The sequence below is a fragment of the Castanea sativa genome, chromosome 10 (assembly GCF_040712315.1).
Source record: "Castanea sativa cultivar Marrone di Chiusa Pesio chromosome 10, ASM4071231v1".
In the NCBI taxonomy this organism is placed as follows: Eukaryota; Viridiplantae; Streptophyta; class Magnoliopsida; order Fagales; family Fagaceae; genus Castanea; species Castanea sativa.
Window position 1 is genome coordinate 7,339,453 of NC_134022.1, and position 16,848 is coordinate 7,356,300.

The 16,848-nt window shown below is 31.3% G+C and overlaps 1 protein-coding gene across 2 annotated transcripts; it reads right to left on the reverse strand.

Annotated features, from left to right (window-relative positions):
* Positions 1 to 1,667: 1,667 nt before the first annotated feature.
* On the reverse strand, positions 1,668 to 3,478 carry LOC142613946 (uncharacterized). Of its 2 annotated transcripts, none has more exons than XM_075786469.1 (2): positions 3,334 to 3,478; positions 1,668 to 2,957 (listed from the first exon to the last, which is right to left on the reverse strand). In XM_075786469.1, exon 2 carries the CDS (start codon positions 2,911 to 2,913, stop codon positions 1,927 to 1,929), a length of 987 nt encoding a protein of 328 aa, XP_075642584.1. In that variant the 5' UTR covers positions 2,914 to 2,957; positions 3,334 to 3,478; the 3' UTR covers positions 1,668 to 1,926. The 2 variants fall into 2 exon arrangements, with proteins under 2 accessions (XP_075642584.1, XP_075642583.1); XM_075786468.1 differs by having other exon boundaries at positions 1,669 to 2,962.
* Positions 3,479 to 16,848: the final 13,370 nt, after the last annotated feature.

Consider the following 16,848-nt stretch of genomic DNA (forward strand, 5'->3'; position numbering starts at 1 on the left):
GGGATAAAATATAAACATATACTCCAATATTAAACATTTCCTATCATCAACTAAAATTTTTTATTAAACTCATAATTCCAAAAAAACTTAGCCTGATTTCATTCACCCAAAATAAACATAAGGCTTATCCAAATGAGTAGTTAGCATTGCTACCAGGACATCTGTATAAGGAAGGATAAACCAAAACAATCAGCACAATAATCTGTTTAGGCTTTTAGGGTTCAAGTTCTCTCAAATGACAGAAGCAGCTAATAGTTGCTTTTTTCTTATTTTTTATTACTTTTATATATATATTTATGTTAAATTTGAGATCTAAATAGTGTTCAAAACAATAGCTGGTATGCAAAATAATTTAAATAAAATTTACATATCTTTGTGGCTAATGTTAAAGAGGTATACAGGGGAAAATGCCAAGGCTAGAGAAAGAAGAACTCTATTCCCTGTAATTTTTCATGTGAACATGTGTTCTTGCATAGCCTAAAAGATTCTCTCTCTTGCAAACTAGAAAAATTGAAGGTTACAGGGACATGCTATATTTTCAATTCCCGGAAAGAGTAAGGACATACCAATGTTAACATGGACATCATCATTGACCTTAGAATAAAATTCAGCATCCCAATTCTCTACTTCATGAATAAAAACAATTTCATCTTTTTTGGATGCTCATCAGGTGCTTCCAATTGACCATCCTGTAAGGGAGGAGAACAAGTTTGGAATACTAATAACTACTCCTAGTTTGTATTCCTATTTCCAACAAACAAATCTGCCAATTACCAAGAGCCAACTTCAGCTATTAACAAGTGATATGAACTAAGCACATAGCACGTATTTAATTTTCTATCCAGGGTCCTGATTGAACAAATAAGAAATGCATCAAAATGCAAGACTTAAAGTTTACTTTTCCTCAAACTATTGACATTTAATTTTCGTTTTCCATTTTAAGAAGTATATAATTTTACTTACAAGCAGGACTGGCAATAAGAAGCATACCATCCCAGAAAAATGCAACCTTAGAGGCAAGATTGCCATTAACTTCAATACCTTCAATTGTAACAGCCATGTTCACATCCATAATAAGCAGCATGAGAAAACAATCAGTGAAACATTTACTTGGCAGGGCAATTATTAGTTGCATGTACAGCTATTCAGTAACAACCAATATATCAGAAACTATAAGAGTACATGCATAGCATGCCAACTTTTGTGCACTCAAATAATAAATTCCAGCTCACCTAATACAACAACAACTACAGCCATCCTCCTTTTCCGGGCTTGGGACTTGCTGTGAACAACAATGGCAGAGCTAATGTCTTGCTAACCTAATACTGATTAAAATTTTAAAACCCTTCAAAAGTTCTTTCTTCTTCTTCCTTTTTTTTTTTTTTTTTTGGATAAGTTAAAATTCTTCAAAACTTAGTCTACCAAATACCAATTAGATGGCACGAGCTATGATGTTGACATTGCAGTCTTTAAGGGCATTGTCATTTTAAATCAATAGGGTTCTGAATAAAGTGTGTATAGAGTAAAATCATTCATGACTCGAAAAGTTTAAGTTCTAAGCAATGACTATCAATAAAAGCAAAGCCACTAGTAACTATGGTCCTTTTGAAGGCTGGGCTACAGGTGATTATTTTAAAAAATAGTCCCAACTTAAATAATAACAGAAAAAATAACTGATCTTAACAGCATCACAAACCATAGGAATGAGTATTCAGAGTTAACATTAACAGGCAATTACAGGAATCTATCAGTTGAGAAGAAAATAAAATAATAGAAACATATAGAAACCTATCAGTTGAGATGAAAATATAATAAAATAAAGAGAAAGGAGGAAGAACAAAAGAATGGGAAAATTAAAATGAAAAATTATATAGTAAATCAGTATGTAAATACAAATTTATCAGAGATCTACAAAAAATCCAGCAACTACTGCTGTCGACTATCCACACCAGTAGGCTCATTAGTTTCTGTCTCCGCCAAATTACTTGTACTTGGCACAGCAGCTTTGGTGACAGAGAGTCCAGGTTGATCACCATTATAGCCAAAACTCAGTTCTGAAACCATGAAGCCAAGAGGATCATTGTCTAACAGAGCCATAAGTTCTTGCACATTATAATGTTCATTTTCAGAATAGCTTGTTGACTCATCCTCTACCAAACTACTTGTAGTTGGCATGGCAGTAGACTCATTTGTCTCTATCTCCACCAAATTACTTGTACTTGGCATAGCAGGGAGTCCAAGTTGATCACCATCATAACCAAAACCCAGTTCTGAATCTGTGAAGCCAAGAGGATCATTGTCTAACAGTGCCATAAGTTCTTGCACATCAATATACTCATTTTCAGAACAACCCAGAAAATGGTCCAGTCCACTATCCTTAGAATAGCTTGCTATACCAGACTCATCCTCTACCGAACAACTTGTAGTTGGCATGGCAGTAGACTCACTTGTACTAGGCATGGCAGTGGACTCCATTGTACTAGGCATGGCAGTAGACTCATCAGCAGAAACCTCAGATTCCCCAGGAGTATGGCCAGATATGGTAGACACAGACTCTGGAAAATTGAGTCGTGCATAGGCACCATACATCACCCTAGCAGCTTCATCGTAGGCAGTGGCAGCATCGACAGCATTCTCAAAAGTGCCAAGCCAAATCCTCTTTCCTCTATTAGGCTCACGTATCTCCGCAACCCACTTTCCCCAAGTCCTTTGCCTAACCCCTCTATAATTGCAGTGTAGATTCTCAGGCCCTCCTTTCCCTTTCATACATCCCTTCTTCGACCCCATAGCCGGTATCTTACGGGCACGTTTGGCCGAAGACTCAACCTGAGCATTGTAGTCCCTCCACTTGGCCAATCTCTCAGCCACAGGCACTCCATCACCTCTAATCTTCATCTTCTTTGAAGACTCCATGGCCGCGCCTTGATCACTACAAACCTTTAAAACCCCAATGATGCCTGTTCTGTTCAATGGAAACCCAGATTCAGATAACAATATTGAATATCCCCAATTGAATAATCGCAAACCCTTTTGCAAAAAAACCCCCAGAAAATTCAAACAGTTTTCCAAATTTGAAAATATAAACGAATTAACAAGAAGAAAACTCCAATAATACCCACATTCAACAACAAAAAAAAAAAAAAAAACCCAGAAACACTAAAGACTCAGGGAGCAATATTTGAATTCCCTAAACCGAACTAATCACAAAGATTTATACAACAAACCCCAGAAAAAAAAAGAAATCCGAAACCGAAACGGAAAAGGAGAAATATAGAACAAAGAACAAAAAAAAAAAAAAAAAATAGAAACAGTGTAAAGAAAAAGAAAACGAACCTCAGCGAGAGTGAGTTGAAGAAGAAAGCAAGCCCTTTGTGAATATCGGATTAATGGGGTTGATTGATTTTTGAGAGAGTGAGAGTGAGAGTGACAGCGAGAGAGAGCTATTGCTTTGTCTCTGATTTCAGAGTGTTGTTTTGGAGAGTGTGTGTGTGTGTGTGTGTGTGCGTGCAAAGCAAAGACAAAGCAGCCTATTTATAGCCTTCTGTCTGTGTGTTTGAGTTGGACCGTTGGTGACTTGTGTGGGGTTTACTACAGGGAAATTAGTTTGTCATCTGACGTGGCGATTTTCTATTCGTTTTTTCCGAGATTCTGACCGCCACTTTTCGCCACGTGTCGCTATTTTTGACATCCTTAATAGGCTAAATTAATACAGTATATAATGTGGACTTAATTATATCCAAAAAAAATTATTCGCGTGATTATAGATGTCAAAATAATTAATTGTTTAAAAATATATATATATATATTTTGAAATTGTTGATACTCTTTAAAATGGGATTTTTGTTGAAGTAATATTTTAAATTTCCTAAATTTTAAATTAAAGTAAACCACCTGAAAATTGAATAAACTGTTTTTTATTTTGGTAATACGTTTAGTTGGGTGGCTTGGGCCACATTGCCTGGCGAATGTAAGAATAACTGCTTAAACTACTTTCCATTAAAAAAAAAAAAACCTTCTTAACTACTTATCTTTTCTTTTTTAAGTAAATGGTTTATGTCCAATATATTATAATTTATAATGGAAAACAATCATACAATTAGCTCGTACAAAAATTTATGTCTATTTTACATATTCACTCTACATAATATGTCATATCAGATTATTTATTTTACACTACATTTTATTAAAATATCTATTTTTCTTGATTTTTTTAATTATTTCTCTTTCTTTACATGCAACAATCATTATCCATTCTCTTCCTTTTATCCTCAATATACATTAAAAAAATAAAAAATAAAAAAGTGTAAAATAAATAGTATCAATATAAATTTACACAATTAATATAACAGACTTATAAATTTATACCATTACACATTAATGAATATTGGTCATTAAAAAAAAAAAAATAATAAATTTACACATTTTTCTATCATACACCCACTAATGTGACTTGTGAGCACTTGTTATTTCATATTTCCAACATTATGGACATAAAATCATAATCTAAGCTCGGTGAAACGAGCTAGGATCATAAAAATCCCAGGATGACACTCACTTAATTAGCAACATGGTACATACAATTGGGCCAATAAGTTAGTATATTATATGAAAATAATTAGAAGACTTTGACGTACCATACCCTTTTATAAAAAGAAAAAATTAATAATGCATACATGCACCCTGTACAAATCATAGGGAATCTCTAAAAGACTTCCCATTTTACAAGCAATGAGATGGCACGGACTACAAAATCTAGATGCATGTATCCTTAAATAGTGATTTGTGTGTTCTTTTCTGAAGCTATAAACTATTTTCTGATCAAAATATGAAGCTACATGCTTGTGGCTTAGGCAGTAACATCATATGTTGATAACTATAATGACCAGCTGATTGACGCAGTTCGCAATTGATGAAGACAAAAGAATGATGTGAAATTCTACCTGATTCACTCCCGTCCCTCTCAACAAGGCTTAACTTAAAAACCAAAAAAAAAAAAAAAAAACAGGGCTTAACTGGGGAAAGGATCTTCTAAATAAAAAACTGGGACAGTGAAAAAAATTCATCATTTTGTGGTTTACGCGGTGTGAATTAAAACAACCCATCTAACAAGATGACAAGAACAGCAGACCAAAAAAGAAGATTGATTATATATGTATGTCAAATGAAGAGTAGATGGTGGCTGTGGTGGTAGTGAAAGTGGTGGTGAGTAAAGGGCTGATAAAAAAGAAGAAGATTGATTGATCCTTTTGCAAAATGATGAATGTAACCTTAATCTCATTTAAGTATGGTAACACTGTTCTCTCAAGTCCCAATCAATAAAAATAAAATAAGCTATTTCTTATTTAGTGATAATTCCAAGGAGTTCATAGAATTGTTGAAATCCAGAATCATTTGATTGTACCTGAGGCTGATTCTCCTCCGATTGTTCTGAAAATTTTCTTGGTAGTGGGCTGAACTGCTGAACCAAGTATATAACTGTTTATAATAAAAATTGTTCTATGTGTAGTGACACAAAACTACAAAAGGAGATTAAAAAAAAATGTAAAATCACTATTGTCTTATATGTTAACCTTGTTGATTTGTAATGGTCATATGACCAGTTGGTATTTTTGCCCTCTTCTGTGAGATTATTATCCGACAATCAAATACTCCACTTGCCCTTAGGGGAAAAAAAGAACAAACAAAAAAACTTTTGTTGACTTGAACAACTTTGAGAGGGACGGGAATGAATCAGGTAGAATTTCACATCATTCTTTTGTCTTCATCAATTGCGAACTGCGCCAATCAGCTGGTCACTATAGTTATCCAAATATGATGTTACTGCCTAAGCCACAAGCATGTTGCTTCATATTTTGATCAGAAAATAGTTTATAGCTTCAGAAAAGAACACACAAATCACTATTTAAGTATACATCTAAATTTTGTAGTGGGTGCCATCACATTGCTTGTAAAATGGGAAGTCTTTGAGAGATTTTCTATGATTTGTGCAGGGTGCATGTATGCATTATTAATTTTTTCTTTTTTGGTGTGAAAGTATATCCATTATTCTGCTGCCGGAAAGAGACTAACTAGGCAATTCGCAAAGGTTATTAATCTTCTAAGGACCAAGTTCTCTTTGATTCCACATGCCCACTCGATTGGCCAATGCCACGGGTGACCTACCGACATAGATCATTTGATCCCATAGCTCATTCGACATTGACCTTTAGGATGACCACAATTTCAATGAAAACACACTCATAGAAACTTCGAGGCTTCAGGTGCGAGATATCCGCCTACCATTACCATATCACACTCCCAAATCTTGGGTGTTGACCTCGAGAACCTTGCTACCACTAACTCCATGCCTTCCATCACACTCCTATTAAGTAAAAAAGTGAAGGTCATGTTAGATATACATGCATGAGCGAAGTCTCACATTGAATATGAATGATAAAAACGAGTAGTTAATATATTATAGTTGAACTCAAACTTATAGTCTTAAGCCTTTTCAATCATATTATGTTTTTATTAATTACTCAATTAAAGTCTCCTCAATGTGTTCTCTCCCTAACAAATGTTACAAGTGCTTATGGTGGTGTGTGGCAAAGTACAGAAGTGGCGACATGGTGCATGTACTTGGAGCCCTCACAATTATAGTTTGCACAAGGTAAGCTCATAAATCCCACACAAACGGTCTTGAAAAACAAAAATCCCAACAAATGAATATTTCCAATAGTGCTAGATTATGGTGTGGTGCTAGATTCCCATGGACATGAAAGCTTGGTCTGAGTTCCATGGATGAGCGTGCGGGATTGATACCTAGTTCCCATGAATAGTGTAAGAGGGTTCCATTGATGACACGTTAGTGAAAAAAAAAAAAAAAAAAACTCATAGGCAAGGGGGAACTAATAGGACTTTGTCAAAGCCCACAAAAAGGTAGAAATTCATAGGTGAGGAGGAGATTATTTAGTATATACATGCAAGTGAAATCCCACATTGGATAAGAATGACAAGAGTGAGTGGTTAAGTTGGGTTTATTGGTGATGGGTACAACCATATCACAAAAATAAAGTGCAATGGAAAATAAATGTGACAACGATATGATTAGGAAGGGGAAGACCTTGACATAAAAAACTCCATTGAGTGATATATAGGTCACCACTCTTTGAAGAATCCACTAACAAAGATTGATGTTACAAATTACAAGTACAAAGGATATATCCAATCTTAAAGTACTTGCTTACAGTAGAACCTATGATCTACTTGAACTCATCTCAAAATCAGTTGGACAACTACTCTTTTTAGAGACCTCCTTCAATGTCCATGGATCTCCAATATACGTGACTTCACCACTATAACAACTAATTGCAATACATTAACTTTGTAGTAGCTTCACTTGAAACACCTCAATGATTCAATATGGTGCCAAAGACGACGCTTGGTATAGAACCCTTGGTGCACAAAATTTCTAGCAAAATCTCCTCCTTCTCTTTTTATAAGATCATTTTTGTAATAATTGTAATGAAGTCCCACAAAATACTCTTCATGTATAATGGCATTGTCCACATTTAAAGGGGGTTTCGTCCATTCCATATATGTCCTGAACTACTCCAACATTCATACATGATAAAAATTTATATTGGTCATATTTTAGTAATTTTATACGATGCCAGACATTGCACCAAGAATTTTGATGGGTGTATACGTTTAGTTTTGCATTTGTTCCATGTAAGTCCATGGCTCACTTTCTAGCTCAATTAATATGCTCGCCATGTGGACTCTTTTCAGGTGTGGATGGAATAGCTTCAACCATATTCCTATGTAATGAAAGTTATTGCTATTTTCACTCCAAAGAAAAAGACCAAAAGAGAGAGAGAGAGAGAGATTTGATGGTTGCCACTTATCACCAATTTGCCTTTGTCAAGTTGCTGAAACAACTTTTGGTAAATTTTTAATTTTACTTTTTAAATTTGGGCATTATATATGATTTTTGTTTGAGTAATTGATAGAAGATATTGTTTCTTTTTTTGGGGCTAATTTTGTATGACCTATTACTTTTAATGTGTCTACATTTCTTTTTATTTTCTACTTTTTCAATGACAAGTTTTAGTTTGCAATTGTTATGGTTTATGATTGGTGAGTACTCCTATGAACAACGCACTAAATTCTATGACAAAAGAATCATTTGGATTTATCATTTTATACTCCCATGTGTTGATAATATATGTTTAATGTATTGCTACACTCTTTTCTAAGCAATTTCCATTCTTATTAAGGAGTTGTAACATGGGAGATTTCAAGAAATGTAATGAAGCATCTAACTCAATACATCTACGATCAATTATTCAAATAATCAAGCCGTTTTTATTTCTATTGGATGCAATTTGCAATATCGCATCTATGATTCTTATTGGGTGCCAATCCATTAGATCCAAATAAATGTAACTTTAAATTTTAGTTTTTGCTTTTGTTTGTGTTTGGTTATTTTTGTTTATAATTTTGTATCATTTGTTTTAGTGAAGTAAGTTGTAAAAAAAAGATATTTGTGATCCTTAGCTTATTTAATGGTTAAGTCCGAATTCAGTAAGGATGAGGTGTAAAACATGAGTTTTACACCATTCAAAAAGAAATTGTCAAATCAGTTTTTTACTTAAAACTCAATAGATCCTACTACACATAATAACATCTCATTAAACTCATAATTAAGTTGGATTTTCAAATAGGTATTAGAATTGATTAAGTGTAGCTGTGTTTATTCTTTAATACATGTAATATGATGAAATGACATGTTGGGATTGGAGGGGTAAAACTTCGTTTTTACACCATATTCTTATAAAATTTAATCTCTTAAGGCTTCAACCCCAATGCTATTTTGACTTATTGAGACCCCTTGGCAATTGGGAAAAATTAGATTTTTTTTAAGAGCAACCTTAAATATAATTTTTTTTTCATTGCATATTTCTTTTATAGTTTTAACAATATGGCTTTAAATATCTTTTACGAGGCATTGCCATTAAGGGATTCCTCCTAGAGATCAACATCAAGTGTTGTAAAATATGTCATTTTAACACATAAAAAACCTACTTTATCTTTTTATGTATATATTATCAAAAACAAAAAGGCACATGATTTGGCTCTTTCTGATGATAGCTAGAGTTTCAAAATTTTAGATATTTAATTGTGATTATTCATAAATGTAACTGTGCAGTGTAGTAAGAAACTTGACGTAACCAATATCACAAAAATTGCAAGGAAAAATTATTTTAATACCTTCAAATGTCCTGATCGAATTAATGTTCTATATGTTTAATAACCCAACCTAACATCAATAATATCATTACAATTGACAATTCCCGTGTGTAAGCACGGCGTTACATACTAGCATATTATAATTCATATATCCAACATTATGGACATTAAATCACTATCTAAGCTCGGTGAGACGAGGATCATAAAAATCCCAGGATGACAGTCACTTGGCAACATAGTACATACAATTAGAAGACTTGGACATACTATTCCCTTTTCTTTTTCTTCTTTTTATTTTATTTTATTTTATTTATAATGGGCATAATTAATTAGCTTGGCTAAACATGCTAAAACAGTGGATAATGATCATTCAATAACGCCAATGTGTTGGCTTGGATAGCATGAGTTCTAGACTATGAACAACAGTTAAAAATCTTGACATTCCATGATTTTGATTCAATAAAATCATATTTCTCTCCCAATTTATTTAAAAGCAAAAGTTTAAATCAGGTGTCCTAGTTAGTGTTCCTGGTTCTTGAATGATCAATACGAATTTGTCCAAAATGAAATAAATAGGAAAAAAAAAAAGGGGCAAGAGAAATCTCCTTAATAAGGTAGGAAAGGCACTTACAAAATGTTGTTGGTCTTGAAGTTGAAAATATTCACCCCAATTTAAAATACTAACCATTATTATCGTAAGAGTAGTGATACAGATACTATAAATTTTACTATATTGAATTTATAAACTCATGTGTCACTAATCATAAAGATAATTTAAATATTCCGTTATAAAGTGGTTAAAATTTATCAATTACATTAATTGTCACACTATTTTAATTTATAAGATTTATATTGTAAAATTTGAACAGTCCGGTTAACAAGTACCTTTAGACCATTTATTAATTGATTATTTTAGAAAAGTTTCAATACCACTTTTATAAAAAATATAAAAATTTGTCAAAATATTCAATTACTTTTTTTTTTCTATTCCCTTAAAGAAATTATAAAGAATAGAAATAGTTCATAAATCAATGTCATCCTTTAACTTTTCCCAAACTCGCATTTTCCTTATCATAACCTGGTTTGGTATAGCAAGTGACTGGGATAAAATTTTCCCTCGAACTTGGAAACTTAATTGGAAAATTAGAAGTTATGGAAAATTGATTGGAATACTGAAAATCCATAAATATTCCACGAATTATTTACTAAAACAGCTTCAATATTTAGTAATTATATACCTCGTACATTAATATATATATATCCTCTAGTTGTTTGTGTTTTGTTAGTGGAGATGCGATTCTATGTATAATAAGGCGCTTGTTGGCTTGGCATTTTTCTCGCTCATAATCTTTAATATGTTATCAGCTTCTGTCACTCTGGGTAAGTTGTAATGGAATTAGACAACCTGGGTTAAATAGTCTTAGATTTTGGGCATGTTTTGTTTTACTCTCAGATTACAAGCGGTTTTAAGTCTCTTACTTCCACATTACCATTAGAATTTATTAAACTCATACTACAGAATTTTAGATTTTAAGAACTACAATTAAATAAACTAGTAAGTTGCCCGTGCGATGTACGGATAATATTATAATGTTTTATGTAAGATAAGTTTGGAAAATGTTGTACATATATTATATCATAATTGTCATAGAACTTTTTTAGTAATGAATTCATTATAAAAAGTAACAAAAGCTAAACAAAATAATGAAATAGAGATGAAATTTAGAATTTTTTTAAATAAAAAAAAACCTTAATGAACCAAATGCTAAAATCCTCAATTCATACATTATTGAAATTCATAGAAAAGAAAGCACACACAGCATATAGAATTATACAATCATCATTAAACCAAACCTCAAAAAAAAAACAAAAAAAAAAACCATTAACCCAAAACTCAATTCATTGTAGGAAAAAAGTCAATTTGTATTTCTTTATTGAAATATCAAGAAACTTACTCGAGAAAGAAGCTTTGGAGTCTAATGCAGATTGAATAGTCATGTTGTTTTTCCTCTGCAAATTCAATTGCCATTGACTAAATCCCCTCTATCGTACCACCGTACACCCTTGGTATGATGGTCACTCCACAAGTATTAGTACTTGTGGGGTGGGATATGATGTATGGGGGCAAGGGCCGGGGTCAAAGTCTCCAAGAGAGAGCTTCACACACATATACACTTAGATTTGGCTAGAGTAGAATTTTTATTTTGTATAAAAAAAATAAAAAATAAAACATAAAAAAAAACCTAGATGATAACTGCTTGATCCCTATAATCCAATTTATGATTTACAACATGTTTAGCTTTTGTTTATTTTGAAAAGACCAGCCTACTCAAGTCATATGCTAAGATTAAACAATCTTGAAAGGACAATGACAATGACAATGACAATGAGACTTTTACACTAAATAAACAATTATCAACTTCTCAGTTCTAGACTTCAAGCATCTTTTGGAAATCGATATACACAATAACACAACCTACAAAAGAAATAGAAAAACACAGAATTTCACGATCTTAACCCTACCGATTGTAAGTGAAGAAATGAATTTTTGAAAGTAACAAAAGATAACTTGAACTCATACATGTCAATGCCACTTAATGTGCGATGGATAGCCACTGGCTACAACAAAAGATCACAAGAGCAATAGGTTTCTTCCATTGACCTGGTGTTTTAAAAAATTATAAGTATGGAACAAAATTTGAGAGTAGCAGTAGTTTAAGAAATTTAACTATTAAAGGTTTTTTTTTTTTTTAAGAGAAAGAAAGTTTTTTTTTTAAGAGAGAAAGAGAATGGAAGCATATGGTCAAAGTTGAGAGGGGGAGGCAAAGCATGAGAGAGGTTGGGGAGTCAAAGGTTTAGAAAATCCTACATTAATCATTATAGCAGAGTTTTGATAATATGCAAAATCTGAAAACAAAAAGGCAAAAACCAAAACGTCATTTTGGAGGCAAGTTGTGATTAATGCATCTACACAATCATACAATCATAAAGGCAAAAACTTTTTATATAACTAACGTAAAAACTTGTCATACTAAAAAAAAAAAAAGACTAACAGAGGAGGGAAACTTTGTTTATGAGATGTTTGTATGTAAATTCATCACCATAAAATAATAAGGATTCCCATAGAATCAAATAAATAATAATGATTATTGTAAATAAAAGATATGAATTAGTGTAATTTAGGCAACTGAAATGCTAGAAAATTATCTATCTCGATCTCATTAGTTATTAGTATCCTTTTTTATTATTATAAAAAAAATTTAAAAAAAAAAAAAACTACAACATTTGGTATACTAAAAGACATGAAGAAAAGAGTGAGTTGTGGTGTAAACTCAATTAATTAATGGGAGAGTTGGATGATTTTAGAGAAACTTCATAGGAGGTGCCACTTGGCAAAAGCTTAGACCCTCACAAAATGAGGTCTCTGCTTTTATATATATATTGATTTGCAAGATATTTGTTTGCTTTTATTTTCATTTTTTTTCTTTTTTGGGTGACCCATAAAAATAGAAGTAACATATCCCAATTTCTGTTCAATAAACCTAGTGACAAAAAGATCTATGTTTTTTTAAAATATATATATATAATAAGTATTGAGGTTGCATGTTGTGTGGTTAGTATACAATAAAAATGGTATTAGTATATAATAGTTGAGCCATAAAAATGATAGGAAAAAAAAAAAAAAAAAGGTTAAAATGGAAGCCATTGAAGAATGGATCCAGAAATACTTGGCCTACTTTTTTGTCGACGTAAGATTAGTTGCACGTTTAAATTGGTGTTCTTTTTGGAAAATGGTAATTTTTTTATGGTCAGGATAAGCTTTTTAATCTTAATTTTTATCTTTATATTAATAAAAACAATAAAGATTAAAAAATTACATAGTTATAATCATAAAAAATATCATACCTTCAAAAATACAATGGTACCTCATAAGTTTCTGTAGTTGGAGACCTCGACACTTTAAAAAAAAAATTAAAGAGAAAAAATTGTCATTCACTGATTCACAATATTGTTTTCCTTTATAGATGAATGCCGATTTTTTTAATTGGATTTTTACAAATTTCACAAATAAATTTTCATATTTGTCAATTTAGTGACTTTAATTAGTCTCTTAAATTATAATTTGAATAATTAACCTCTTAGGCATTATGTAACATAATTTATGTTTGTATGTCAATTAAAGTTTTGTATATTACCGCAGGCATGGACTTTGTAGGTCATGATCTTGTATTTTTTTTTCCTTATATTTTTTCAACTTAAATGGATTTGATAAATCTCTGTATCTGTATCATGTAACAAATTATGGATTTTGTAGGTGATTTTTTTTTTTTTTGATGGAATAGTTTTTAACTATACAAATTGGAGTGTCCCTTTCTCTTTAAACTCGTTATTCTTTATTTCCATTATTTCTTAGAGTCAATGGTTTGTTGAGATTGAGCCAAGTAAGGGACCTTACATACGGCACAATTCATATGATCATCAACATGTATTTTAAATATTATTACATGATTCATCAAATCATTTACATAACTCTAAGGGCTATTAAATATGTTATTAAGATAAGAAACGAAAAATATATGAGCATTTCCATAGAGGAGACCAAATGATACTATTGAATTACTAAACTCCTTACACTCTGTCATATAAATAAAATACACCTAGACCATTAGTTGAATTATCAATTTGTTGAAACAACTTTTCTTTATTATCATTCTCTCGATGAATTTGAATTATGTCCCCTTCCCATCCCCATACTCCTCCCCCTTTTGTTTTTTGAAGCCAAGTAATCAAATAAAGTGTATATAGGATGAAATCATTCATGAATAAAGTTCTAACCTCCAAATATATGGTCCATTTTCATGTAAAAGAAATTTAGAGACAGGTTATGTGGCTGGAGCAATGACTATCAATAAAAGCAAAGCCACTAGAAAACATGGTCCTTTAAAAAAGAAAAAAAAAAAAAAAGGAACCTCAGCGAGAGTGAGTTGAAGAAGAAAGAAAGCCCTTGGGAATATGGGATTGGGTTGGGTTGGGTTTGATTGATTTTTGAGAGATAGAATGAGAGAGAGCTTTTGCTTTGTTTTGGTTTTCAGAGTGTTGTTTGAAAGTGTGTGCAAGCAAAGCTTCGTATATATAGAGGGCGTTTGGATTCAACGTCCAGCGTCCACGTCCACGTTTGGGACTTTTTTTTTTTTTTTTTTTTTTGTTTCTGTTGCAGAGTGGGACATGTGCGCACTGTGCGGCACTGTGCGCACACTTTTTTAATCAATTTTTTATTAAAAATAGGACCCGCATCACTATTTACACATTTAAAAATTATTTTCCTATAGTGTTTTCAGTTTTCAATTTTCAGTAATAAGTTCTATCCAAACGGACCCATAGCCTTTCTCTTTATTGTGTAGCGTGGGGTTTACTACAGGGTATCAATTTATCATATAATGTGGCAATTTTTGGTTGTTTTTCTGCGAATCTAATCACGACTTTTCGCCACATGTCACTTCTTAAGTTTATCCGAAATCTTGACTACAAAAAGTGTCAAATTGTTTCTTCCAAGGGAAAACAAAATTCTCCTGATTTTTTTTTTGTTTTAATTAATTAAACATATCTGGCACAACTTGATATAATCATAGGCATAATTACTTCTTGCAATACATAATATGGACATAATTATATTAAAAAAAAATTCTCATAATTATAGACGATCAAAATAATTAAAATTTTCAAACAATTTTATTTTGAAATTCTTGACACTGTAAATTAGGAGCTGTGTTGAAGTAATATTTTAAATTTCCTAAACTTTAAATTAAAGTAAACCACCTGAAAATTTAATAAACTGTTTTTTATTTTTGTAATACGTTTAGTTGGGTGGTTGCCTGTCGAATGTAAGAATAACTACTTAACTACCTTCCATAAAAATAAATAAATAAATAAAAACTACTTAACTACTTAGTTTTTCTTTTTTAAGTGAATGGTTTATGTCCAATACATTATAATTTTATAACTGAAAGCAATCACATAACAAGCTCATTAGTCCTATAGAAATTTATGTACATTTTACATCTTCACTTTACAAAATACTTCATATCAAATTATTTATTTTACACTACTTTTTATAAAAACATTAATTTTTCTTGATTTTTTTAATTGTTTCCCTTTCTTCACACATAACAACCAAAATTCACTCTCTTTTCCTTTGTCCTCAAGATACGTAAAAAATTAATAAAAAACTAGGGCTAAGGCTACAAAATGAATAGTATCAATGTAAATCGGACAAAGTTTAGCTACAAAATTTGTTGTAGCCTAAGGCTACAACTTCCTTTAAAAAAATTAACAGTATTAAATATTTTAAAAATCTAATCGTTGAATTATATGTTCTTTATGTTTTTTTTTTTAAGAAAATGTTCTTTATACTCTTAATACACATGTCAAATTTTGTGACAATATGATATTATTTACTATATAATCTATAAATTTATATTTTATGCATAATTTTAAATTACAAAACTTACGGTTTAAACAATTTATTGATGACATAACTATTAATCTTTAATTTTCTAGAAATTTTACAAGTATGAAAGATATAAGAAGAAAATGTAATCCAATAGTGGTTTTACCAAAATTCACCTTCAAGAAAAAAAAAATATTGAATAAGGTTATAGTTTTAGGTTACAATCAATTTTGTAACTAAATTTTATCCATGTAAATTTACACGGTTGCTATAGCAAAATTATAAATTTACACAATTATATATTAATAGATGTAAGTAGTTTTTAGGTAGAATTGTGAATTTTATGCATTTTCTAGGCCAAAGTGGGCAAATGCCCCTTTCACACAAAAAATCTAGCATTTTGCCCTATTTTCTAAATTAATTAGGGAAATGCCCCTGTTTTGAAACTCAATGTTATAAAAATCGAGTTTCAATTTAAAACTCGATTTTTAGACAATTGAATTATAGCAAGTTGAAAATTTTAAAAAAAAAATTGGAACTCGAGTTCCATGCAGAGTACTCGAGTACCATGTGAAGTTCTCGAGTTCATGGAACTCGAGTTCCAAAAAAAAATTCCTAAGTCCTCGTCCACTATAACTCGATGTTCCAAAAATCAAGTTTTACATTTAGAACTCGATATTTAAAAAATCGAGTTTCAAAACAGATCATTTCCCTAATTTGTTTAGAAAATGGGGCAAAATACTGGATTTTTTGTGTGAATAGGATAAAAACTCATTTTGGTCAATTTTCTATTATACTGAGGTGAGTGCTCTACAAGTTCTTAATTCATATTTCCAACATTATGAATATGAAATCACAATCTAAGCGTGGTGAAACAAGGATCATAAAACTCCCACGATGACACTCACTTAACAACATACAAATGGTGACAATAACTATATTATATAAAAATAATTAGAAGACTTGGATACACAGCATACTATACCCCTTTTTTTTTCTTTTTCTTTTTTTAATAATGGGCATAATTAATTAGCTTGGCTAAACATGCTAAAATAGTGGATAATATTCAATAATGCTAATGTGTTTTCTTGGATAGCATGAATTCTAGACTTTTTGCAACAGTTAGAAATTTTGATATTCCAGAATTATGATTCAATAAAATCATATTT

Coding starts and splice junctions, on each gene's coding strand:
- LOC142613946 (XM_075786469.1), bottom strand. CDS start 2,913: ATGGAGTCTTCAAAGAAGATGAAGATTAGAGGTGATGGAGTGCCTGTG.